We start from the raw sequence: 27,537 nt of genomic DNA on the forward strand, positions 1-27,537 counted from the left end.
CAAGAACAAACCAAACAAAAACCCTGGGGAAGAGTAATATAAATCCCATGTCAGCACAACTGCAGAAGTTATAACCCAGCATATTGGGTCAACTTGGTTTAATATGAGAAGCAGTCACAAATAAACCAGTCTATTTGTAGTCATTTTAGCAACTGGGTTAAATTAAACTGCAAGCAATCCCCTCCAAGTCAACAGGATATTTCTATAAAGCAGTTGGTGACACCAATTTTCTAAATGGATGATGAGGAAATACACAGAAAATCCAAGATGAAAGAGCAGACAAAGACGTGAATCATGTTAAAATGATGCAACGAAACAAGAGTATATAAATTAAACAGGAATGTTTAATCAAGACAATCCTTTTTTTTTTTTTTTTTTTAAACAGAGGTTCTTCAGGAAATTTTTTAATTGGAAAATGAAAGTCTATTCCCACAGTAGTGAGGCCGTTTCTTTCAAGCAGCTCTGTTGCACAACTCTTACCAGGACCCTACACAATTTAAATTGTTGTATATTGATATTTCTGAACTAAAAAGTTTTAAAATGTTGTATAGATTTTATTTGTGCTCCACATATCGCAAGCAATTAACAACACAAAGAAAGATTCAATTCCTCAGCTAGAATACCAATCTCTATACCAAGTATTACATGTACACAATACTTGCACAGTGACAAGCACGAGAAAGTACTAGTTGAGCACTTACTTTCAGAAACCCATACCAACTCTTAAAATCCATTTCAGTTCTCCCACACCACCCAGTCTACAATTTAAGGCATCTCCACACAGCCATCCATCCACCCACCCACTCCCATACACACAAATTTACGCTGGAGGTGTTTACTCTTACAAAAAAAGTCACTATGTCAATCAGGTACCATTTATTATTTATCCCTATAACTGTGTCAGCATTGAGATATGACAGTTAAACCAGTGTTAAATCAATACAATATTTACATAGCACAGCACATGAAGCTTGAGACACTCACTTGGGGGATAAAACCACATTTTAGAACAGGACAAAGGTCACCATTATTATGTGTTTGAAAACAGCTATTTACAGGTCCCTATGACATAACTATAGTCTGTACACTGTTCCGATGGGGCAGGCAGAAGCAGGATAGGCATTTATTTTGAGGGGCTTTAAACATACAATTTGGAAGCATATTATTATGCTACCCTGAACGCCATAAACCACCTTAACATTCTCCAAGGTGGTCTCATATCCTAGAATGGCATGTCCAGCTGATACAAAACAGACAACACAATGTTTACTTTGTGGAGAATTTTTTACTCCTGCTATTCAGTCATCTGAACTTTGAAGGCAACTCGTCCCAGAAACTTGTCACGGTCATCTTCATTTTTTAAATTAGGTGAGCCCAGGATCTTACACTCAATTGCTATTTCTTCTTTGGTACTGTTGGAGTTAATTGCTAGTTGAACAGCCACTAGAGGCTGTAAATAGTGAGCCTAGTAAACAGAAAGATGGGGAAAATATTTGAGATACCAGAGTAAGTTAGCATTTAAATTAACATTTAATCCATCAGAACAGTTAAGAAAAAAGCTAATTAAGAACCCAACTTTCAAAGCCCAATGTGACTCAGGTAAGACTTTTATTTCCAAGTTAGACAGTCAGGTATACATTCTTCATACTATTTCTTAACTAATACATTCAACATAATTTAAGTCACAGACAGTATCTTCAAGAGGCATATGACTTTACACCTTTCTATTACATCCGGTCCAATTTTTCTAGAAACCTCTACTTGAACCAGCCTCTGAAATGACAGTCTTCCTTCCTATCTGTTCCACTGTCTCTTCTGTTTGTTTTGGGTTTTGGGGTTTGGTGGGGTTTTTGGTTGTGTTTTTTTTCTTTTTTAAATCTGCTATAGAGCATGACTTTTCTAGCACAGTTTTAAGTGTTTTTTTGCCAAAAGCGTGATTCAAGTAATACTAGTAAACTAGCTTCCCTTCCACCCTATCCCATTTACTTGTTCAGCAACAATCCATTCTAAAATGTGTGATCTGTTTGACAGCTTCACACAGAAACCTTTCCTTGAACATTCTGACAGTGTCCTGGGTCAGTCATATTTGGTGGAACAATTACAATTCTTTACTCCATTCCCTAGAACAAAAATTAAAATTTAAGAATGAATGCAGAATTAGGTTGGGGTTTTTTTGTCAACCCAGTATTATTTCTCAAGTCCAACTCAAGTAGGACAACTTGAATTATCTTGTAAAGTACCTATGAATTAAATAAGAACTTATTATACATTGTTAAAGCAGCATTTCAACCAATATTCATGAATTATTTCCGTAATTTATTTCTATTTTTAGGTCATTACTGCTGACTGCTGATTAAGCAAAATTATTTATTTTCTTGGTAAAAATTCATATAAGCCAGTGGACTAAATACGACACCACCGTATTATACAAGTATAAGTCTTAAATTTTAATCAAACAAAATTTTGTGTTAGATTTTTTTTTTCCTCATTAACTTAAAGAGACTCCTTAATACATTTCTGTTATTTTTAGGCTATCTTCTCTACCTCTCTACCAAAGAAAACACTACAGAATACTCAAAGTCTCATTTACAAAGAATGATGGCACGGAAGCTGATGTGCTAAAAATCTTTAATGTGAAGTACTAGTAAGAAGTAGATTGAAATAACTGCTTTCCTTGGATGGTGATTTTACTAGATCAGAAATTTTCCTGTGCTCCTATAAACTTCAAACTAGGAAGGGGAAATGGAGCTAGGCAAGGCACTCTCAGAATTCTCCGGCTGTAAGGGTGATACCACACTTGAGGTACTGAGTTTTCTAAAACTCAGAAATAAAATTCCGGTGTTTCCTCAGAGAAGTCTTCCCTTCGCCAAGATTTTTCAAACAGGCACACAAATTTCTATGATGTTTTGAAGACAAATGATACCAGAATGGACTTTTACTCAAAATAAAATTTGGGGGGAGGAGGGAAGAGAATCAGCATCAGTGCTCATTAAGCACTACAGATCATCTAAAAAAGATAACGTTCCCTAAGGTCAGGGAGTTGGGCTCATTGTGCTGAGCACCAAAAGGCAAATAACCATTCTGAATCACAAAACTGTAGATACTAGTACTTTTATGGCTCCTACCTTAGCACAAGAGCAGCAAGACTAGTTGAATCCTTTACAGAATAAAGTAATTCAACAATTCCACACTGATACAGTATAAAAAAAAAAATTCTGTAGTATAGCCAAGAAATCAACCTGGTCTCTTGAGACCTAGTCAAATACCTTAACCTCTCACAACTCTTCTCACTGCCTATTCTTTTTCACAATATACTAATGTTATGAGAATTGAGCCTCACGTAAGCAGGAATCCCTCAAACCATAGCCCCTATCCCACAAGACCAAGTGAACATGAAAGGACATTGAACCAAAAACTTAAAAAAAAAAAATTAAAAAAAAAAAAAAGTAAAGCTTTTTGTTAATCACCTAAGTCAAGCAAGAAATAGCATTGAGTTTTGCCCGACTTCATCACTCTCCCTTCATAATCTTTCATTTTGCATCAGTATAGCAGCAAGACAGGAATTTTGTCAGGAAAATTCTTCATCCTGTCTTTGGTACAAACTACCTCCTGACATCTCAAGGTCTACTGACGCTGTATGTTGCATTTCTTAGGGAAGCAGTGCTCTTTCCCTATTCTTTCATTCCAAGAAGGGGACAGAGTACGTACTGACTCTGCCTGTTGGAAGCACAGGCTGACAGTCTTTCTCTAATCTTCTGTGTCTAAGAAAATAAACGTTTTACCAATTCAAAACGTCTGGCAACAAAATGGAAAACACAGAACTACCCATAAGTAACATGAAAGCAAATGTTGAAGAAAAACAGACTCCTTCCTCATTAGTAAAAGCCATGTGAAGATAAAAAAAGGTTATGTGAACTGCTGCAAGCAAGTAGAGAGTACACTGGAAAACTAACTGATAAAGGAATAATTTAGTACAAAAATCATTTTGGGGAATTACAAACAACCACTATGCATACTATGGATCTAATAGATTTATGTTTAAAAAGTACTTTTATCTTCAGTGGTGAACAGTGAAGATGTTTATTAGACTAATAACTTGGTCAATAAAAGGCAGTATCATTTTATATTTGGTAGAAGATATGGATTTTCTGTGTGTAGTTATCACAAGTTGAGGCAAGAAAGGAAAAAAAAAACCCCTAAATTCAAGTTTGAAAAGAAATTGGAGTTTTAGCCCTACGTATTGTGTGTCCATAAAGTAGTGAACTTTAGGGTTTTTTTAAAATATTAAGTGTTCTTCAACTACATAAATAAAATTTATGTCAGAATACCATGAGGATAGATGGAGCAAGCAAAGAAAAACAAAGATAATAAAAATTTTAAAAATTAATAATAATAGTAATAAATAATTTGGGGGGGGGAAATCTATCTTGTGAAGTGCTTCTTCATAAAACAGAGCAAATAGAAAACATGACTGCAGCGCCACAAAGAAATATAATCAACAATACCATAATGAATTATAAATGTAATACCCTATACATAAACCCCAATGAATAACTATTAGGAACTGTATTGTAATCCTAAGAACCAGTTTACTTTTCCTGCCTTTCCCTGCATTCAAAAAGATTCCAAAAGATATCAGTGACCAAAAAGCACCAGATGCCCTTAATACTGCTAGTATGCAGCCTCTTCTTCATTAGGACAATGCCCAGTTTATTTCCTTATGTCTGCTAAAGCATATCTCTAATCTCATCAAGCAGAAACAAAACATTTACAAAATGAAGAACATCATTAAGGTATACTTACATGCAAACTTTTTCCATAGTATGGAAAGTACATTAAGTCAATCAAACCTTCAGGAGGAAAATAATTTATCTCAACCGTGCCTTCTTCCTGCAATTGGAGATAGCAACAAAATTAAAAGTTAACATCTGCTTGCATAAAAATGAATACAAAATTAGAATTATAACTCAATCATAAAGTGCAACATCCCTAAAAAAAGGCAACCAAGCTACAAACTCTTAGAAGAACTTCCAAAATAGATTTATTTTTGGCAAACAGTTACATGCTGCACACATGTGCTACAGTAAGGATTATCAACAGTAATATTTAAATTAGTAATCAAGTCAAGACAGCTTGCCTTCATGTTTCCCTTATGAGTCAAAGAAAACGGGAGGGGGGGAAGAGGATATTCATTGCAATGAAATTAACAACAATCAAAAAAACTCCATATATACGCTAAAATCCCAAGTATCCACAAGCAAGCCTGTATATTCTGGCGAAGCAAGAGCACATCCGTATTTAACCTAAAGATAAATTTCTGTTTAAAGCCAGGTTTTTAAGCCTCTCAAATTTGGAACAGTACAACCCTTCACAAAGAACTGTAGCCCTCTCCCTGCAATGGTGCGCTATTCCTAACATTTGTTCAGCTACATTTGTTCAGCTAGCCTTGGGATACAGGCTACCTAAAAGGAAACCCAAGTTTAAAATAGTGATGTTACTGGAGTTTCTGTGTCATCACCACCTTAGAGGAACAATATACATATGCATGCCTTATTGCTAGACTTTACCCTATAATCCCAAATCTTGTAATAGGAAGCAGCTACCTACAAAAGTTGCTGCCTAATTTCTGACTAAGGAGTCATCCAATCTGTAAGATATACTATATATACGCTATACAGCTGCAATTTTAAAAAGATACACTACAAAGTTCGTAAGACAACTGCAGTAATAGAACTAAGCAAAAGAGGAACACAAAGATGAAAAAATAGTAAAGAATAAACCACAGCTTAACAATACCTTCTCCTCGCCTCATCATAAGAACATACAATATGTTGTTTAGGATATGGTCATATTCTTGTTCCTTTGCAGTCTGAATTATTGCCATTCTTCAATAAATGTTTATTAAGTATTTTGGACCTTGAGCTAGCAAATATAATTACTAAGTAGAAACGTGTTGCTTTTCACCATTATTTGTTATTTTATTTAAAGATCATGCAGCTGAAAATACTCGTTTTTTCAAATATATTTCTGAAATAATGGTTAAAAAAATCAGAATACGGAATAACGTAAGAAAGATAAATAGGAGTAGAGCTTTCTGGAGCAGATAAACACAAGGCATACATGCAGTCATAAGTATATATGCATTAGGCTATCAATGCAATAGCAGAAAGGCTCTGGGACATGCAACTGCCTGTCTCATGCAACTGCTGTGGGGTTTGGGGTTTAATAATTAATTAATCATAATTAATATTGCTACACAATTTAAAAACCCCAGCACCTAAACAAGCTGCATTTGCTGAAGAGCTTCAAGAATCAGTCCATTAGGGAGTGTCACTTTTTCTGCTTACCATTTACAATTTCCACAAAGAGTTGCAGGTAGTCAGCAAATCTAAAAATCAGACCACTTAGCTAGACAGACAGACTTCCACCTCACTTACTGGGTCTTTATTAAGACCGTGTCTTAGAAAGAGCAATTTTGCAGGTATTAGAATAATGTACAAAGACCCAAGGGAAGAACTTGGGCAAGACTGGTCTGTAATCATTTGAGAAGAAATGGTATCATTGCACAAGATAAAGAGCAGTATCCAGTAACAGAAACTGTAAAACCTCTAAGATTTCTGTCACAAAAAGCAAGGTAACTCAGACGCTGAGTATGTTGACAACAGCAAGGCATGCAGCGTCATTCATACAGCCATTCTTCATTCTTGTAAACTAGAAAGTGATACCTAATACAAAGTCAAGATGGTCACTAAACAGCAGAAATACATATATTTTAGAATTAAGGCTATTTTTCTTTTCTGTAGTGAAAAAAAAAGTCATGTATCAAATCAACCAGTTTTCTATAAGGTAGTTTTAACTTGAAAGAATACTGCTGCAAGATGTTCCAGTGCACATGAAATTGCATACCTCCAGCCCCAAATTAAAGACCTAAAATGCTGATCTTCAAACTTCTTGGAAACACAATCCTTTTTTGGCTTGTTTCTCTTTGTGGAGATCCTCAAGACTACAGCAGCTCAGTTCCTCCACAGTGCAGGAAGAACCACCAGCTGTAATTAGTGTCTGACACTGCAAACACTCATGTCCCTAATCTACAGAAATTACAGTGATGACCGCTACCACTACGTGGGGACAGAGAGGGGACCATCCCCAACTATCAAGTGTGCTGACTTTGAAATCACAGATCTATCTAAAATTTTTCTGTTTTCAAAAAATCCCATAGGAAAAGCGCAGGGAAGAGAAAGAAGAATCGCCTCACAAGAGTATGCTTGAAGAATATACATTTCAAAGTGGAAAACTTAAATGATGTTTCAGCTGGCAAAGACTGGCAGGATGCGCAGACAGAAGCTATTAACTTACTTTGCATTTGAAAGATTTGTCCTCTTAAATAAGGAAAGAAAAAAAAAAAATTAAGTCCAGGCAGACACTTCTCCAAATTGCTCTCAATATATGTAAAACTCTAACTATAAAGAACAAGAAATATTTAAAAACACAGATGAAGGGGAAAGAAAAATTGGTAAACAACAAATCTACAGTTTAAAAAAGGTCTGCTCTATAATGATGAGAACATGATAGTAGGATTTCCGCTCTGCTCGGTTAAATCACCTTTAAGCAAAATCCATCTTTGTCACTCAGATGTCAAAGATTTCTGATGTAAAATTTAAAATTACCGGTAAATTGCATTTGTGCTATAAACTGCACAAATATGCTCATATACTCTATGAAGCTAATATCCAGCAAAGACATTTATTTTCAGAAATGCATGTCACCTGGATTAAGCTTTGCAGTACACCCTGAATTCTTTTAGTCCACATCTGTTGACAGCAACACAGAAGGAAAAAAAAAAAAACCACCCAAAAAACCCTAACACGTCCCCATCCCCCCCCCCCCGCAAACCACCAAAACACTGCAACAGAACACATCAGTTACTTAAAGACTAGGTAAACACCCCGAATAAGAGATGCAATAGAGAAGTATAAATGACCACTACACTTCAACTTCTGTTATGTACCAGTATTTAGGGAACATGCAAATACAGTGGCAGATGCAATGTGATTATAAATTCATCTACCAAATGCACAAAAGCCTACTGGCTATCCTTCTCCACCTTTCTTTGTGCACACAAGAGGGTCACAATTCACATCCTTGCATCAATGAGATCCAGAAGAGCCACAAGATACCATTTCCAGGTAAGCATTCACCTTATCCACTACAGAAGAGGAAGACACCATTACACAGCACTCGTATCAGAAAGAGTCAAAGAAATAAAAACAGAATTGGAAACAAGGCCTCAAAGCTGATGTAAAGAACAGCGTAATCCTTTATGTTTAAAGTCAGTTTCAATAAACAAGGGACGTAACAGAAAGAAGTAGTTCTGTAAAAATGAATCATAGACAAAAGGAGAAAATGAAAGTTATTGATGCTGCTGCTTTGCTGTCTGCAGAGAAGGATGAATTGTAACCAGTATTTAAGCTTTCCCAAGCAGGTAAATCATGATGAGCTATGGCAAGAATAGGCTAATTAAAGATAAAATAGATGCATTCAAAATGGCAAAGCCTGACAAGTATTTTCCCTGGAAGTTGCTGAAGAACTAGTAACATTAATAATCTTGAAAGTGTCTATCAGAGAAGTTCTAACTGGATATGGTAAAAGGCAGTATTTTGTACTTAAAGAAAGAGGATGCAAGAAAATACATACCATAACATACAACAGAATTTATTTGTAAGTATCTCAAAGGGTAAAAAAAAATAGCAGAAAACCGCACCATGACCAACCAAGTTGTTATCAAACCTATTCTTCTGCTAGTGAAACCAGCTCAGAAGATAAGAAAAAGCATCTGTGATTTGCTTAGTATAGCTTTTACCACTGCCTCATAGAGAATCCATATAAGAAAACTGAAGAAATACAATCATCATAAAATAGGATTACCATCAATGTTTTATAAATCACTTGAACATTAGTTCTCAACACATCACAAGGCATTTCAGGTGGAAATGAAGATGACTGTCCTGGACACTATTCAGTGTTTTCAATAAGGACTTGCGAGATATAAAAGGAAGTTCATCCACTGATGGCACCAAGCCGTAAGTAGTTCAAAACACTTCAGACAACTCGATCCCATTAAAATGATAATGAAAAATTACGGGGGTGGAGCGGAGGCAAAAATAGCAATACGATATCCAAAGCTCTGAGCTTCAAGAAATCACAGATACAACTACAGACTAGAAAATAACCAAATGACAGATCCAAGTAGTAAAATGATTAAAATAAAGACTCAATGTATTACAAATGGCAAATTCACCTCGAGAGACACTGTTACTTCCAGTGTGATGACAGAGAGAAAAATTTTGTCATTAACAATACCTCAGCTAGAGGCAAACTTCTGTCCAGTCTGGGATACCACATTACAAAAAATGATAAACTGGAGAAGTCAAAGAAGAAAGAGCACTAGTAAAAGTAGAAGGAACTTAACTGCTTTATTCTAAAGAAACAAACAATTCCTCCAACAGAACAACATTTTTTAAAGAATGGACACAAAAGAAATCACTCTCAAATAAGAGAAGGAATCACCTTTACTTGCAACACTGTCATGGGGAGATCAAAACTTTCAAAGACTCTACAGAAGTCAAGTATTAAAATCTATGCTTACCCCAGGTACCTAGGATGAAGGCAGGAACACTTAAAGTATTTGTCATTAATTGCTGAACTTTCCCAGCCTACATTTTTATCAGTCACCTCAAGCTAAAAGCCACAACTCCACCCCTTGCTCAAACTACTAACTTACCAAGGCTTTCACTACTCCCCAGGCAGTCTAGCAAATATATGCAGAAGTCAAAGTAATTATTATAGTTGCCATAAAACATTCTGTGTAAATCCATTGGTACACAACAAATACACATGGATTAGCCATTATTTTAAGTAGTTTATACTTGATTTGAAGGCAACTTTTACTTGAACAGTAGTTAACATTAGTTTCCACACTGTGTCTTACCCATCATTTATAAAATTGTCTAAGATGCGCTTGCAGCATGGAGAAAAAAATAAAAATATAGGTTATGAAATGGGAAAACAAAACACAACTCACAATAAATAAATAAATAAATAAATATGACCACAAATAACACGTATGCATCTTCCTCAACTCTAAAGCAGGTCAGGTAGCTCAAATACATCTAAAGATGAAAGAAAAACAACAACAAAAAAGTATTTTTATAAGTACCCTGAAGAAATTAAAGACACTAAAACTAAACTAGAAATACAGTAAGATGAACACAAGAAAAAAAGTACAAAGTCTAACAAGAAAGGGAGTGAAATAAATGTTCTGACACAGTGTATTAATTCACTTTTCATCCTAATCACAAGGAAAATTAACTACACACTTACTTCTTACATTCAGAACTGACCTTAGATGCACAGTGTATATGTGGTTCCCCTTCAGGCTTTAATCCAATTATCTAAAGGAGAGAAAGTTAAAATATTTATAAACTTTCTTCCCCTTTCCAGTTTTACAGAGTAAATATGAACTTTTCCCCTACTTAATATGACAGAGTTCATACAGGGATCAAATCTATCTAGTGTCATTTTTACATGAAGCACAATTTTAGACTAGGACTAAGATTTAAAGCATTGTTAAGTTAAAGCTCAAATAGTTACAGTGGCCACAGAAAAGACTATTTTCTTATTTTATATTCAGTATGTAACATGAGCGGCTCAAACCAGTTAGCAGTTCAAGTAATGTATAACCTCACTGAAAAGTCAAATACTTATGCACTCAGTATAGTGTATGATACTGTTTTCATATAGATGAAAACAGTAAAATTTTCATCACCTTACACAGTTTAGGAGTTGCAGAATGCATTACATTCTAATTACATTTCTAGAACACGAAGTAAAACACTTTACCTGCACAGTGGTTTAGAATCTATTACATAGAACAGTAAGCAAAAACAAAGAGCACATACTCCTTAAAAGAGGGTTTTCAGATACCTTGATGCAAGTAATCAAAGCCAATACTTGTAAGTATTAGAATTCCTAAAATGTTCACTTCATTTTACTCTCTGAAACACATGAATTGCTAGACATTTCAGTATTACACTATTGCAGAATTGCAAATATCTTGAGAATCAAATTTTCATACAGTGGTAGTTGGGAGCACTTAGACTAAGAATTAAAAGATAAGTAGGCACTTACTCTGTTCATTTTCACAAGTACGCAGGGAGTTCCTTTAGAATAGCCAAAGGTCTTATCTTCCTTTCCAGAGCATTGTCCAAGCTCAGAGAGGTTAAATCGACATGCCTTTTTAACAGCAACATCATTCTGATCAAAAATCCTTCCTGGTGTACAGTTTATGTTTTGGGATTGCTTTGAATCATCATAAGCTATGAAACAGAAATAGCTTGTAAATCAATGGGATAAAGCATACAAGTAGCCACAACCTGCAGAAGCCTATATAAACATCTAATTTATAGTTGTTACTTGTCTAGGAGTTTTCTCAAAGGACTATTTTCAGAGCACTATGCCTCTTATATCCATCTTAACAAACACTTTTTCAAAGCCTATCAGGAAGTGGCAGTGTACTTGAATGAAAGAACAGAAAGAGTATTACAAAAGAAATAATGCTGTCCTGCTTTTTGAATCGTATCAATAATCACAACTTCATTAATTTCTGTACCTAAACTAATTCTAAGCTAATTATGTATTCTAAGCTAACAATGTATTAAAATATAAACAATCAAGTTTTACTGGAAACTAAACCAGTTTTCCCTTTGCATGTGTTCCTCCTGTAAACACACAGGAAAGCTTCAAGTATTTCAACAACTAATATTAAATTGCCTCTACATTTACATCAGGTAGCATAACTGATGTTACACTAACATCCCAAGTTGTTTCTCACTGTCTTGTGTTTCACGAGTACACAGATCACATTGTCACACACACTCATCTGTTCACATTTAACACGCTTTGTGGTTTTGTTCTCCTCCCTTGCACCCCGCCCCCAGCTAAGCATAAACAAAGTAAAATGGTAAAAGGCTAAGTTCATCCTCAATATGAGAGTCCAAAACCAAACTACAGGAGAGACAGGTAATCACGAAATGTAGCATTCCTCCCAGGAAACCTTGGCAGAGCTCTGAAAGAAAAGCCTACTCAGGGAAGCTTTTAGTAGGCACCAAAACTACGAATCCAGATAGATTCAAGTATAGCTTGTGTGGCGAACAAAGCAACTCATGCACACAGGTGAGATTTTACAGCACCTCCTCAATTCTGACTTACAACTTTTGAGGAGTTAAACTTACTAATATTTTAAACTGATTTCTGTATTTCTAGATTAAGTGTACATACAGGTGCATACATAAAATAACGTATGACTTAAACTAGTGATTTTGCCATCCTTCAGTCTTGTCCTGTGTTACCTTTTCTCCATGTTCTAAATTCAATGTTTAAATATTTCTGCCCGTAAATACTGTGTATCAGGGTGAAAATGAATAAATTACAATTATTTTAATTTACTTAATCTTGTGTCCCTCATTTTTTAAACAGGCAAACACTCAAGTTCTTAAGACTAAAGGATTCTCACTCAGCAAGCAATTTAGATGAAGACTGATCAGTTCAGTCTTGATAAACTTTGCCTCCAAACACATGACCTATATAATGTTACACTGAATTCTTCTGGCATACATAATTTCTACATCTTGTATTTAAACAACCATGTCACCAAAACACTGGATTAGGACCCGAAACTGTCCTCCATTATGTACTCCGCTATTCCTCATGCTTAGGCTCCCTGTCCAACATAGCTATTGGTACTTACCTTTTTCTGTAAGGTATATACTTTAATAACACACATGTCCAGAGTAAGCCTGAACTTGCATCAGTTTTCATTAGCAATTGGTAACTACAAGCAAAAAAGGAAGCCAACGTACTCAACATTAAGACTCCTGAATTACTTGGGCAGTTGTAACTAACTTACTTACATTCAAGAAATTTTCTAAGTGTAGAAACATATTCTGCATATGACTGGGCGTCACTCTTGTTAAAGTAAAATTCCAGTGCAGTGTCTGGCTTTGGTGAAATCATAAGTCCTTAAAAAGAAAAAGTGCAAGTAAAGAACTATACAACTTCTCTTCCCTACACCAGTCTAACCTACTCAAAAATCATATCCATAAACTGGAAAATACCTATCTGTAAAGAAACATCAACGTTACCCCTATATTACACAGTACTGGAAGGTCGTTTCTGTTTTTAAGTCAGTTATCAAAATCAACATTACATTAATTAATACTTAAATTGAATCCAATGTATAACTGCAATTCACAAGCCAAACCCAACTGATTAGGAATAGCAAAATCAGCAACTTAATCACTTTCAATCAAAGAATTTTACTGATTCACTTCCCGCTTTCCATATTCAGCAAATTAAGCTTAAAAAATATTTGAAAAAATACCCAAAACCACACCCAGAAAGCCTCCAGTTAAAGCTATGCTTCAAAGCTTTAGCCAATATAGAGTGAAGCTACAATTGTATTAATCTCATAGAAACCCACAAGAAACAAAGTCTTTTTAAAAACTTTATCATGCATAAAGATGGCTTGAAAGATTTCTCCATCAAAACAGACAAGCCAAATTAGTTGTTAGTCCTTTCCTCCTTCTCCTCAAACAGAAAGTTTAGATGCCATCCGTTTCATGGAGAATACAAGAAACTTCATCAAACCGCTGCAAACGTGTCACTTGAAGGTGTACGCCTTAGGCTGCGGTAACTACGCACGCTCTCAAGCCGCCTCCCAGGCTGCTGGCACCGGGCACTGCCAGCAGTCAGGGTTCCCCCATCTGCTGCAGTGGGGGCCTACAGCGGGCCTCATTCAGCTGCTGGCTGAGGGTACTGGAGCAGGAGCAGTCTACAGCCAGGGAGCCAGGACCAGCAGGAGAAACAAGGACACATTACCAAATGCTGAAGTGCAGCTTTGCATTGAAGGACGAAAAAGGCAGACATCGACATGGAGTTTGGGCCCTTGGCAGAGGTGAACTGTCCTTCTTCCCAGGATATGGGTAAAGAAAGGTACAGAGTTCAATCTTTGGGATTTTTTTGTAGCAGGTGAAAGCAAAAGGCACACTCTGCTAATACATACAGCCCTGTACCATCAGGAGTTGTCACTAACATGGATACCCAATGCTACTATCATTCATCACAGCTTCAGTAGCAGATAGCAGCACTACACCACCAGATACTGCAGAAGAGATTAAATCTGTTCAAAAAAGGGTACACTCTTTTTTGATTGCTTTATTCACACTACCTTAAGGTAACTCTTATTTAATATAAATAATTAGAACAGATAAAAACGCTGCAGTTGTGATTAACAGAGGAGTGTCCATGCATCTGTCTCTTCAAGTATAGCTGAGAACTGATGCTGCAGTTCCACAAAAGAAAAAAAAAAAACCCCAACCTATTTTTTATCAGATTAGTTTTCTTCTAAGTTAGAGTATTAACATGGTTTCATCAACACCAAATTTGGCATAAGGGAAGAAGTTGCACTTACAGCAGCAACTAATTGTATCAGCTTGGGATGTCATGTAGTTTCCTGTCCTCTGGCAAAACCAATTAAAACTAGATTCCCAAATGAATAAAATTCAAGGCAGAAAACAAAACTCATATCCCAAAATTAAAAAATAAAAATAAAATCAGGCCTTCTTTTTACAAAATAAACATTTAAGGAGTGTCCTGGTTTCGGCTGGGATGGAGTTACTTTTCTTCCCAGTAGCTGGCACAGTGCTGTGTTTTGGATTTAGTAGGAGAATAATGTTGATAACACGCTGATGTTTTAGTTGTTGCTAAGTACTGCTTATGCTAGTCAAGGACTTTTCAGCTTCCCGTGCTCTGCCAGATCCACAAGAAGCTGGGAGGGGACACAGCCGGGACAGCTGATCCAAACTGACCAAAGGGCTATTCCATACCATGTGACGTCATGCTCAGTATAGGAACTGGGGGGAGTTGGCCGGGGGGGCAGCAATTGCTGCTGGGGGACTGGCTGGGCGTCAGTCGGTGGGTGATGAGCGGTTGCATCATTTGTTTTTCATGGGTTTTGTTTCTCTCTCTTGTTGTTTTCCTTTTCCTTACTATTATTACTATTATATTTGAATTATTAAACTGTCTTTCTCTCAACCTACAAGCTTTCTTACTTTTGCTCTTCCAATTCTCTCCCCCATCCCACTGGGGGGGAGGGTGAGCGAGCAGCTGTGTGGTGCTTGGTTGCCAACAGGGGCTAAACCACGACAGAAGATAAGACTACAGTGGGAAGATAAAGTCGGATAAGTTGTCTTAATGTTGGATTCTTAATACATTACTTTAGTTAATCAATCACAGTAAGCTTTTGGAAAGCATACAGAAAGTGCAATTAAGCAGCCCAGGTCTATTAAGGATTCACCTATAGAAATGACCAAGCTTTTCATCCAAAGGCAGAAATTGTTACAAATAATTTAAATTGGGAAATAATAAAGGTATATACTTGAAATTTATCATAGACAAACATCTTTTAGATTCTAAAAAAACCTCAGATATAATTTAATGCTTTTTTACTCTACCTTTTTTGTAGGATTTCCAATAAATCATAAATTGTCCTTTCTGCATTAGCAGCAGTTAAATTATTTCCAGGCAAGCCACAACTAAATGCTTTAATGACTGACAGTCCATATAAAACTACAAATACCATTTTGGACTGCAAATTACTTTGCACCAATACAGTCATATTCTGGCCTCCACACTGAACTGGGATTCAACAAAATACAAGATAATTAGTAACAGGGCCGAAAAATTGCTGACGGGGTTTTACACACTAAAGGGTTTTGGGGGAGAAGAGATTGTTATCTATAGAATTATACTGTAAATGAAGGACTTAAATGCTGTTTTTCAAAGTGAATATGACAAAGTAACTAAACTAGTCATCGACAAATGAAACAATAATTTGAAGAGATTTATGGCTTCAGGGGAACTTCAAGAACATCTTAAGAGGAAGGAACTGCTCCAATCCCAGTGGATCACAGTCTGCCTAGAGACTATGGTATAAATTCTACAGAAAAAGCTATCTGAAGGACTGATGCATAGACTTTGAGATGCAGGATTTGGGCTTTTCTAGAGGAACAGAATTAGCAGCCTCAACATAGGATCACATCTAGGATTGTAAGAGATTACATTCTCCTACAATTCCAAGAGGGATTTAAAAAAAAAAAAGGGTTTTAAATCATCTGGATTTGATTGATACTATTATATCCCAGTGTACAATGCAAGTAAAAAATCAATTATAAAATGAATCAACTGTGAGATTTCCAAGTATGTTTAATACAAGAGTAAAACCTTTGACCTACGCCATCCAGGTTTTGTGTGTAGAATTTTTTTTATAATTTTAAAGTTTTACAGCCAGGAACATGACATGTTTCACTGCAACTGAAAAATGACAGCATTAAAGAGAAACATTAAAACAAATATAAACAATTTTATTAACTTTTATGTATGAGTAATTAGAGACATAGTTAATTAAAAAAACATTCAGAAATGTTATAGGAATTCTTACATTAAAAACTAATTGTGGCATATGTACTTTTTAAAACAAACATCCCTTATGACTTACTTCAAAACAAAGAAAAATACGCTGCACTGCAAGAGGCACGACAGAAAAAATGTCACTCAAGTCCAGTATTAAGTCAGATACACACAGCTCCATCCACTACCAAGGTTCTGACTACCACAAAGGAAATGGGGAGAAATGGTCAACTAAGCCACCTTCTTTTTTATTTCTTTCTTTTCCTTTTATTTTTAAATTTTTTATTATTCTTTCCAGCATTTAGCCCATTCTTAGCTTGAAAACACAGCAGAAATCGTCAAGAATCCCTTATAAGAAGAGGACACTTGTTAGAGAAGGCCTGAACACTACATGAAAAAAAATTCTGTTCAGAATCCAGAGACATCTATCATGTTGGCCCAACTGCAACTTGCTCACACAGAGATTACTGTTTCATCTTAAGTGTTGATGCAGCTGCAAGATGCTGGTTAATTTTAAGAGTTTTGAGTTCAAAAAAAGGGAAAAGTATTTTAAAAAATAATGTCATCTAACTTCCACAAAAATATTAATATCGCATAGCCATTTAGTTTTGTTGTGTTTTAAACATAAATTTCATGCCTAAGCCAAATTATTACAAAATTTGAGATATCAAATTTTGAGGTGGCCCAAGTTGCATATACAAATCAAATACACATTCTCCAGAAACAGTAACTACAAAACACTAACCTCTTTGCAGATAATCTCTAATCTCTTGTTACAGTATGCAGAAGCATCTTTTAAATCTTTCAGAGTGAAAATACTTTATTTTTTTCCAATATGGAAATACACCAAAATAGAGCCTATAATGACAGATGTTTGTGATACATTTAAACCAACCTTGGGGGGAAAAAAAAAAAAGTAAAAAAAGAAGGGAAAAAAAAAAAAAGACAACCACTTTATTATTAATTTTTGTGCTTTTTTTTTTTTTCTCCCCTCTGTCACATATAGCTCCTCGAACCAGCCAATAGTGGGACTGGATGGGCACGTACACAAAGGAAGCAGTAGTTCCGGGAAGCAAGGCACAGCAGCTACATGTTACGTGGACTTAACTTCATGATCAAACAGGACTCTCTCTCTTCAGAGGATCCCTACACAATAAGGTCAACAACCCCTGGAATCCACAGACATTCCATGTTGGTTAAAGCTACCTAATACTACAATGAAAACTCTGGAAATGCCTTTGTGTCAGTCTTCCACACTCTTGAGCAGACCACCCCCACAGTACAGCCTTCCTGTACTTTCTTCAAAGTATCAAATACTAATCACAGGTGGCCTTCCATCTGATCCAGAGAACTGGTTTATAGTATCTTTAAAGCAATTTGATTAAATGATAATCTGACTTCTACAACAGCATGTTGTGTGGATGTGCAGGTAAAATTGCAATCTACATACATGACAAATTCAACTGAAAAGAATTTAGAGAAAAAACAGCAAAAGTTAGCACATACACACAAAAAGCTACTGACTGAATTTATGCTATAAACATATATAACTTGCCTCACACCAAGTTTTACCTTTGAAACCTGTAAGTAATTGAGTAAGTTTCCCATAGGCAGTTCATACCTCCAACAAACTCTCAAATGAAACTTAGCTGTTAAACCAGACAGAGGTTTATGAAAAAATAAATACACTGTTACCTGGACTAGAAATCCGGTCACGGTATTTTGGTATATCACTGCTCAGTGTCTGAAGCATAACCCACATTGTGAATGTGAAGAGTGCTGCTAGGAAGCCATAAAATACCAGATAGAATAGTAAGATCAAACCTGTAAAGAAAAAGCTAAAAATTACTATTTTCATTTCAGCTAATTCCATTACCTACTTTGAAAATCAAAATGGGAAATAAGCAATACAACGCTCAGTTTTGGCCTCCCCCCCCCAATCCCTTGCCACTCCTAATTGTAGTTATAAAGCAATATGCCTCTAGCATACATATGTATTGCACAGTGCAGAATAATGGGTGCAAAAACATTTTCTTCATACCTTCTGGCTCTTAACATTTACAGGGCATTTTGGCATCTCTATTTTTAAGAGAGAAGCATTAAAAACCGCTCTTTGGGCTACACAGGAAAGCTAGCTAAGATGACTAAACAGTCCATTAGGGAAAAAAAAAAAAAGTTTCACTTGTTTAAGGGAATTACAGTTTTGTATCTGGAAAGGAAGGGGTTGTAGGGAAGACAAAAGAACTGAATGAAAAGGTAAAATTATTACACTGGATCCAGAAGAGGTAGGAAATGATTGGTGCTTTAATAACATATCTGATATTTGAGAGAACTCCACACAGAGCATTCATTCACATGTACGTCCTGTTACACGAGACTTCCCAAGGTGAAAATGCTTTTTGCTGCATATTTTTGAAAACAAACCAAGCCTTCTATTTAGACTTAACCAAAAGTCTTTGCCTAGCACATCCACCTGCTTTACCAGTCTACCTCAGGGACCTGGCAATGTTCCTGGAACTCACCAATTACACAGATGTTACTAGCTTCAACTTGACAGCTGCTTAAGGAAGAGCTCCTCAAAACCTGAGGAAACAGCCTCAAGGAACAACCTATTACGACACTGTACCTCTCTATCACTTCGCTGCAACAAATCACTAAGTGAGAACACTACTCAGGAAGACAGCTTGAAAACTTACTGTGATGAAGTGTTTTTATTTTTTTCCCTGTTCTTTCCCCCCCATTTTTCATCTTGCATGCACAGACATGCACTCTGGGTACACAGATGAGTTTACTGAAAAGACAAGGTAAAAGACAGGCCAAAGTTAAAGTCTTACTTTAGAGATGATAGGGACTCAGATCAGCTGCAGAGATTTTCAAAGAACTTTCTGCCCTTTTCCTCAGAGATATGATGCATAACCCTTATGTAAAAGCCTTTTAAAACTTGGGACAGCTCAAGTATTTCAGTAACTAAGTTTACAAACAAGGGTTTGTATTTTTGCATTGTTTTTTGACCCTGATGGACCCATCTTAGTGTATCTCATCAAAGCAAAAAAATAACAGCATACTGCTTGCTACCTTTCCTTGGTTTTGTTTTCAGAAGTTCTGAGAACATGTATTGATGATTATTATTAGATTACCTTTTAAAGTTTATGTTTACCTGGAGATAGTTCCCAACTAAAGATGAAGCATATACACTATATGAATGGAAGACTTACTAAAAGACATTTAAGATTCAACAGAAATTGTTTTAATAATCGAGTGTACAATACTAACATAAAAAAAGCGTGTGATTCTGTTTTAAGACTGAACACTTGAGACTTAAGGACACATGCATAGGCATTGTCAAAAAGAATGGGAGCTATACAAGTATTGAGGAATTCAGATGCTTGCATGGAGAGCCATCTTAAAAACCTTTCTAATTCAAAGACATAACTGAATGACGACACAAATTCAATTTTTATAAAATAGTCTAGCTATAAGGCTGATATCAGGAAGCCAAAGAGATATAACCCAAGTCAAGAAAAGCACATCAAAACCATTATGCAGCATTCTACCACTGACGCTTGATTATATGAGAGAATAAAGTGCAGTATTTTTCAGCCTTCTGTAGGAAAGGAAAAATCAAAAGCAAAAATTACTGTACCCCAGCGATGTGTACTGTCCACTGGAAGATGACAGAAAGAAGCCTAACCCCTGGCTCCTGCCCCAGAAACTATGCTTGCATTTTGCGCCGAAACATTGTCTAGTGTACTACAGCCCCCAGTAATCCATGACTGCTAAAGATGCAGTACCTATATTACTTCTCCTGAAAGAATTCAGTGTACATATGTTAAAATAATGAGGTGGTTCCCAAATTATCTTTACCATAAGTTCTCTGCAGCAACCAGCTGAATGTTACTGGATTTTGGTTTGTTTTTAGTTTTCAGTTTCACATGTTGAGAAAGTTAATTGCCAATCTGCAATAATCTGAAAGTATTATCTGATCAGCTATTTAAAATAAATTTAGGAACCACTGACATCTAAGATACAACACAGTGATTAGAAGTTAAGTAGCAAAGTACATGAACACAAGAACAAGCTTACTCTGTAATGAACAAGACAGCTAGACATCTATTATAAACTATCTCTAAGGCTATGTAGAAGCTGAAAAGAGCATATAAAAACAAATAGTAGAAATCCTAATCAACAAAAGCCATTACAGAAGTTGCATCTGTATTTGGCACACACAGATTTGGCCATTTGCTTTACCTATAAGCTTACAATTGCTTTAACTGGATCCAAAACAGAACAAAGATCTTCTGATTAATACCAAATGTATTTTGGGTATCTCAAAAACAAACAAGCAAAACTCCCTTACAAAACCTTTAGTCAGCTCTCATTTTGATCCCTACAAGTTAATCAGCTATTGAATACACTTTCACCAAGGTGTCTAAAAAGTACACTTTCCATCAAGTGACCAAGACATTCATCAATCAATTCCAATAGAACAGAAAAAAGACATTTAAGACAAGACAAGCACCTTCTGTGGCAATTAGCCTAAAAGCAAGAAAGTCAGGGAAGCCTTTTCCATTGACGTATTTCAGAATACATCTGTATTTTAACTTCCAAAAGATGATGCCTAACTTCACCAGGTAAAAAACTAATAAAGAAAATCCCCACCCACTTGTTTATTACTGGTAGGCATAACAGCACCACGGCAGTACACTTCTAAGCAGACATGGCCCCAAGTATAGTACTGCTTTGGGCCAATACTACCGTAACATCTGCCACACTGGCCTTGGGCCTCATTTTGAAGCACCCTGGAGAGCTGATCCAAGCCTGCCGCAGCTCTCTTCCTCTGCTCCCCCAGGTGAGGCAATGGTGCCTACCCACCTACACAGCCTCTCTACTCCAGGAGGGAAGGCGGCTGCCGGGGTCCCCCTCCCCTGCCAAGAGCTGCCACGGGGCAGAACTGCTATGCATAGGCAAACCCTGGGGAGCCCTCATGCCCACAGCGGGAGCGCCAATACTGGGGAAAACAAGAGGGACCCCAATGTCTAAAACACAGTGATCGACTATGTGGTGGAGACTGCATGCAAACAGTCCCTTACAGAGTCCTTGTCCCTCCCAGCAACAGCAGATCCACCGGGGGCTGCAGCAGTAACAAGGCTAGACAGACTGTTTCTATTCACAGCCCCGAAACTCCACTAACCTCCCCCAGTCCAGCAAAGCATGTGTGTGCATGCACACACACGCAGATTATTTTTAATCTTTAATATAGCTTGTAAATTCGCTGCAGGACACTGACCACTAGACTAAACTGCCCCATTTATGCTACTTTCCCACATTAAAAAAGAGGGAAAAAACAAACAACCCCTCTGCAACTTCCAATGGCCCCAAACTGAGTAAGCTGCTCTTTGTGAGCCTATTAGTATTAATTATCCTAAGCTAATCACAGCGAACAAGCCATAACCTGTCAAGAAGCTCTGCCAAAATAACTTCACATAACACCGGATTTCTTGTCAGGAAACAAGATGTACCCAAGTAACAGTGGAAGGCTATCCTCCACATTTACTCCAAGGGAAGTACAGCTACCTCATCTAACACATAACTCAATTCAATAGTTGCAGAACATCTTGCTACACCAAACCCTTTTACTCTCTCAGTCTTTGACACTAGAACTACCACACAAGGAAAACTGTCAATCCCAAAATTCTGCATTACAATTTACCTAGTTGGGCTTTTTTGTTTGGTTGGGTTTTTTTTTCTTTTTGCATGGCACCACAGTACCAGAAGCCCTTCGTATCCTAACCACAGGGATAAGCAGCAGTCAAATCTGGAAAACTGCTATTTCTGAACCAACATGTTGGTGCCATCATTAGCTGGAGTTCATCTGCAGGGATGAAAACACCTCTCCACTATGAAAATTAGAATTTTTGATTCTGGTGAATGCAAGATATCACATACCTGGCCATCATTTCCATGATAAATACAAGCTTTCCAAACTTTACATAGCAAAAGTGATAAACAGCATGTCAAATCTGGCATAAACCAGATTGGCAGATCTACCTCTGTACAATACACAGGTAGATATATACAGCTATCAATATAAACACTCTCACCACAGACGTGGAAGCAACTATTCAACATTACCTGCAAGAATGAAAATGAAATGCTGTCTCTACGGTTTGTTGAATTCCATGCTGCATTGATCCTATCACTTGCATGATCATTCTTCAATATCTTTAACTAGTGGGGTAATGTTACTAGTGACTACCACCAATGCCTGCAACATCAAGAAGGACTTTTGGTCCACCTGCAAATGGATTTCCTTGCCTTAAACTAACATAACTATCCATATTAGATAAGTACTAATCATGTTTCACTTTATTCTCTAGACACTTGAGAATTACTGTTTTCCAAATTTTGGGGATGGTAGGGGGAGGGAGAGGAAGAAAGATGGAAGGAAGACTTCAGGAAGAAATAAAACCCCGGTCCTGTGTTACAGTTTATTTCACAATAAGCCAGGACTCTACATATAACATGGCTAAACACTTTGGGAGACAATAAAATTGTCAAGTGCAACACCTGCAAAGAATCACAAAAGCCAGTGCTTAATGTCATGATTAAGCATTACAACACAAAACATCCCCAAACCCCCAAAATACCCTCACTGTACCACCAGAGCTTACTGATACCTGCAACAAGAGAAGGCAAGCCTTCTTTTTGCAGAGCCATCTATGTAATGGAAAATAAAATATTCTACTGATTTCTCAAATATTCATTTCTTACCATACACAATATCATGGAGAAGTTTAGTAAGATTTTGACTGCAGTCATATTCCTGGCTGTGCAGGAATTTTTACATGAACAATCCATCTGCTGCAATTAAAAAAAAAAAAAAAAAAAAAAAAAAGAAAAGAAGAGCCCTGTGTCTCTCTCCAATTCACAACTTGAATGTGTAAGTGCTTTTACTGCAATGGCAGACAGTTATGCCAGAATGTTTAATATTACACTACCTGTGAAGAAAGCTAAATCACCACAAAACCCTGCTGAAAACACTGATAAAGAACACAGAAGAATCAAATCAGAAAAGCAGTTAAAACTTTGACAGCACTGTATGTCCTGGCAAGAACTCAGTGAAGACTAAACAGAAGCAAAACTGGATCCTTTGTTACGGTGACTGACAAGATTGTATATCCATTGACATGGTGGAAAGCTTTCCTAAAAACAAGATGTTGGATTTTGTTGGGGGGTGGTGGTGTTGCGTTTGGGTTTTTTTGAATTTCAAGCACATATTTGTGCACTGAAGGATACAGCTAAGCATTCAAAACAATATTCAGTAGGTCTAAATTTCTATGTATTTCAAGACATGCCACCTCTACCTCAAACATCTTGACACAACTAGCTTTACAGAAAGGCTTAAATAGGCTTGACATGACGTCTAGTGTGACCATAAATGAAGTAGTACTAGACTCCATATTGCCTTTTTTTTTTTGCAGAAATTATTTTTCTGTAACCTTGTGTAAAAGGAGTTTACTGCCTACATTGTAAGACTATGCCCACATCTGAGTGTGTAGTGAGCATCCCATGACAATACCGTCATGACGATCTCACTCTGTTCTTGCTCTAATTCTAGGCAGGCACAGCACCTTACGTTACAGGCAGAGCCAGGTCCTGATCTTCTTTTTACTTACAGGAAGGCCCCACATGGCAGTATTCCAAATTCTCCTTTCTTCGCCCTACCTGATTACATCCTGTGTGGAACCCCAGGACCAACCCGCCTTCCCATTACCTCTGCGAGGACTATTAGCAGCCCCTATCCCTTGTTGCTGAGAACACCACCAACTCATCAACAGTTTTTTCCAGTACTTTCTGTCCCTGTAATACAATAAATTATTATGCCAGATATTCAAAAATGTAAGGGCTTGGGGTGGTGGTGGTGGTGTTAGATTTGGATACTGATTTTTGAAAGATTCAAATTGAATTATCCCCTAAGTCTGCAAAAAGTAAAAATCTCTCATTTTTTACAGCAAGAGGAGACTTAGTACAGGGTTTTTACCAAACCGTAAAAAGCAACCTTTACCGAAGACTAACAGGCAACATACCTCTGTTACAAGACAAACGAGTATAGGAGCCGCTTGTGTTTGATCTTTTTACAAATCCTGGTGTACAAATAGCAGATAAAGATGAGCACCCCAATGCCACAGCACTCAGATTCACAGAGAATCATTGCCTTGCAGTTACGATTTATGTAAGCCCCCAGGACTGCCTCAGACTAGGGCAAAACATGCACATACTGTGAACAATTATTTAACAGTTTCTCTACTGCTTCTGTCTTATTTCTGTGAGGAAACTGTCTTGAGACAAGAGAAATATGCACAGAAGAATCAGAGCCAACTGAATTCTTATCATGCTGCCCCTGGAGACACCACAGCCAAGCGGACTGGCAACCAGAGCTCTCTGCTCCTACCTCCCCACCTTTCAGAGGGGAGACTGGCAACAGAAAAGGAACAATAGTCAGTGAGACTGCTCTAAGCTCACATCAGTACCGCAAGGGCAGAAGCGACAGCAAATCCTGCATATTATTCTGTGCCAACAGAGCCATTCAATTAGCGTTCTGCAATTAAAAACCAAACAGAAAGCCACACAGCACCCTCCAAAACAGTCAAAGACTATAATTTACTTAATATGTACAATTAAATTAAATAAGCACAACATGTTAATCACAAAACACCAGGACAAATAAATATTGACAAAAAAAATACCCTGACAACTTGTAGTGCTGCTGAGCAGTCACCTTTTAATGTCCAGGCTAAGGAAAAGTTATATAGCACTAACCACATACCAATCACCTAAACCACTTAAGAAAACTTATTAATGAAGTAAAATTATTCAAATTGCTATCTAAGCCTATATCTACTTTCTCAACATGGAAAAACACCTTTTATCAAGGGAGCTGGCTGTAGAAACTCAATTACCAACTAAGTAGTATCAATTTCAAGTGTTATCTATTGGCCTTGGACTAGCACAGACTAGAAGTGTTGTGACTTATCCTACTAGACAGGTTCAAACAGAGAAGGCTGTTTCAACTTCACTTTTTTTGAAAAAGTTACAAGCTATTTCTAACGTGCCCACAGTATTTGCGCTCATCAGATTCATGACATAGACAGACTTCTGCAATCCATACACCCATTCATCCAGCCCACGCACTTCAGGAAACCTGCCTGTACAGAAAGATCACTAGACAACAGCATAGTGGAAATTTCCTCTCCTTTGCTATTCAACTGGCAGAGTAGCTCGCAAGCTCTTATTTCCATCTGAATGGAGGAGAACTCATGTCAGAGCTAGGGCCCTCTCTTGATAGACAGGAGACATTGGCACGGCAAAGAAAGCACACCCCATGCATGGTCTGCTTGAGGCTCCTCCTCACTATTTCAACATTAGTATTCATTGAGATTGTGTCAAGGCCAAGGATGTACTGGCCTGTTCCTTTACGCCACGCTGAGATTCTTGTTGGTTTTGTAAGCACAACTATTAAGTATCCCAACTACATCCAAGTTTTGGGAGGAGACGCAGCATTTTCTGAAGTCAGCAAATATGTCCCATGAGGACTGAAGAAACATCCTAATATTAAGCATTTATACAACTGCTTAATATGAGAAAACATTCTCAGAAAATCCAAATATTTTTCTTGGATGCAACAAGATTATGGTAACACGCTCTCTAGCTCAGTGGAAAGCAATGGGAAGACATTTCCTACCTGAAAGTAGGAAAACAAACACTGCCTGCACCAGCTCTACTGGAGAACCTTCATTTAAGAAACATAAAAAGCCCAGAAGCCCTACACTGGAAAGAATTTAGCACAACGAGGCACAGTAACACGCAACGATCATTCTTTTGTAGACTATATGGAATCGGGGCTCGTAAACTTTTGGGGGTTTGGGTTCCCCCCCCCCCCCCCGATCCGCAGCTAACGCCTAGAAGTACAAAGGCAATTCGCGCTCATTCATTCCCCATTTCCCGCGATGCTGGCGAGCGGGGGGCGGTAAGGAACGGCTGGAGAAGAGCGGCTGCCTCGATGTGCACGCAGGCTGCCATCAACAGGGAGAGAGGAGCGCGGGGCGGGAGCCGGCCCCACACCTCCACGGCGGAAGCCCGTCACAGCCGCACCGAGGCGGCCGCGGAGCCCCCCACTCCCCCCCCCCCGTCCCTCCGCGGAGCGGGCGGAGGAGGAGCCTCCGGGCCCCATTTGCTGCATTTGCGTACTGAGGCGGGAGGGTGAGTCAGCTCGGGACGCGCTCCCAGAAACTCCTCTTCCTCCCCCGACCCCCACCTGCTCCGGGAGGCGCCCCCTCCCCCCGCCCCCCCCCCGCCCCCGCTGTCACGCCGGAGCTATTTTTAGGCCGGCGGGCGGTGGTTGTAACGGTTACCGGGGCGCGTGCGCCGCGGCCTCGCGGGCCGCCTCACCTGAGCGCCGCGGCCCCCGCATCCCGCTCCGCGCCCCCGCAGCGCCGCGGGGGCCCCCCCGCTGCCGCCGCCCCCGCGCTCGGCCTCGTCCCCCGCCGCCCCTCGCCAACGCCGGCGGCCCGGGCCGGCTCGCCCCCCCCGCGCCGCCCGCGGCAGCCCTTACCCCAGCTCTTAGCCGTGCGCCCCAGGAACTCGCCGCTGTTGGGGTTGTAGACGAACTGCCGCCACTCGGCCATGCTCTGGCGGAAGGGCTTCTTCGTTTCCTTGGACATGGCGAGGCGAGAAGCGGCCGCGTCGCGCACCCCGGCGGCAGAGCCTCCCCGGCAGAGAAAGCCGCAGCGAGCGCCCGCTCCCAACCGCTAAGTAACTGCCGCCGCGGCGCCCGGCGGGAGAGCGGGCGGGGGCCCAGTCACGCAGGGACCGTCCCTCCCCACCTCCGCGGTGGGGCGGGGCGAGGCGGGGCGGGGCGGGGCTCGCCGCGACACCATTCCGCCCGCGGCAGCCAATCCCCGCCCGCCGCGCGCCTGCCCCCTGGCGGCCAGCGGCCGCGCGCCTGCAACGCGG

General features: G+C 38.6%; 1 protein-coding gene across 3 annotated transcripts; it reads right to left on the reverse strand.

The window, feature by feature from the left end:
* Positions 1-377: 377 nt before the first annotated feature.
* ATP1B3 (ATPase Na+/K+ transporting subunit beta 3) lies at positions 378-27,248 on the reverse strand. Of its 3 annotated transcripts, XM_075716532.1 has the most exons (8): positions 27,137-27,248; positions 18,220-18,348; positions 12,969-13,076; positions 11,188-11,375; positions 10,401-10,451; positions 9,782-9,808; positions 4,804-4,890; positions 378-1,465 (listed from the first exon to the last, which is right to left on the reverse strand). In XM_075716532.1, exons 1-8 carry the CDS (start codon positions 27,243-27,245, stop codon positions 1,295-1,297), a joined length of 870 nt encoding a protein of 289 aa, XP_075572647.1. In that variant the 5' UTR covers positions 27,246-27,248; the 3' UTR covers positions 378-1,294. The 3 variants fall into 3 exon arrangements, with proteins under 3 accessions (XP_075572647.1, XP_075572646.1, XP_075572648.1); XM_075716531.1 differs by lacking the exon at positions 9,782-9,808; XM_075716533.1 differs by lacking the exon at positions 9,782-9,808 and having other exon boundaries at positions 4,804-4,883; positions 10,397-10,451.
* Between the last annotated feature and the right edge of the window lie 289 nt (positions 27,249-27,537).

This window comes from Pelecanus crispus, chromosome 9, assembly GCF_030463565.1.
Source record: "Pelecanus crispus isolate bPelCri1 chromosome 9, bPelCri1.pri, whole genome shotgun sequence".
In the NCBI taxonomy this organism is placed as follows: Eukaryota; Metazoa; Chordata; class Aves; order Pelecaniformes; family Pelecanidae; genus Pelecanus; species Pelecanus crispus.

Coding starts and splice junctions, on each gene's coding strand:
- ATP1B3 (XM_075716532.1), bottom strand. CDS start 27,245: ATGTCCAAGGAAACGAAGAAGCCCTTCCGCCAGAGCATGGCCGAGTGG. Junction 18,349..27,136: donor GCGCACGGCTAAGAGCTGGG/GTAAGGGCTGCC, acceptor TTTTCTTTACAG/GTTTGATCTTACTATTCTAT. Junction 13,077..18,219: donor TGACCGGATTTCTAGTCCAG/GTAACAGTGTAT, acceptor TTTCTTTTTAAG/GACTTATGATTTCACCAAAG.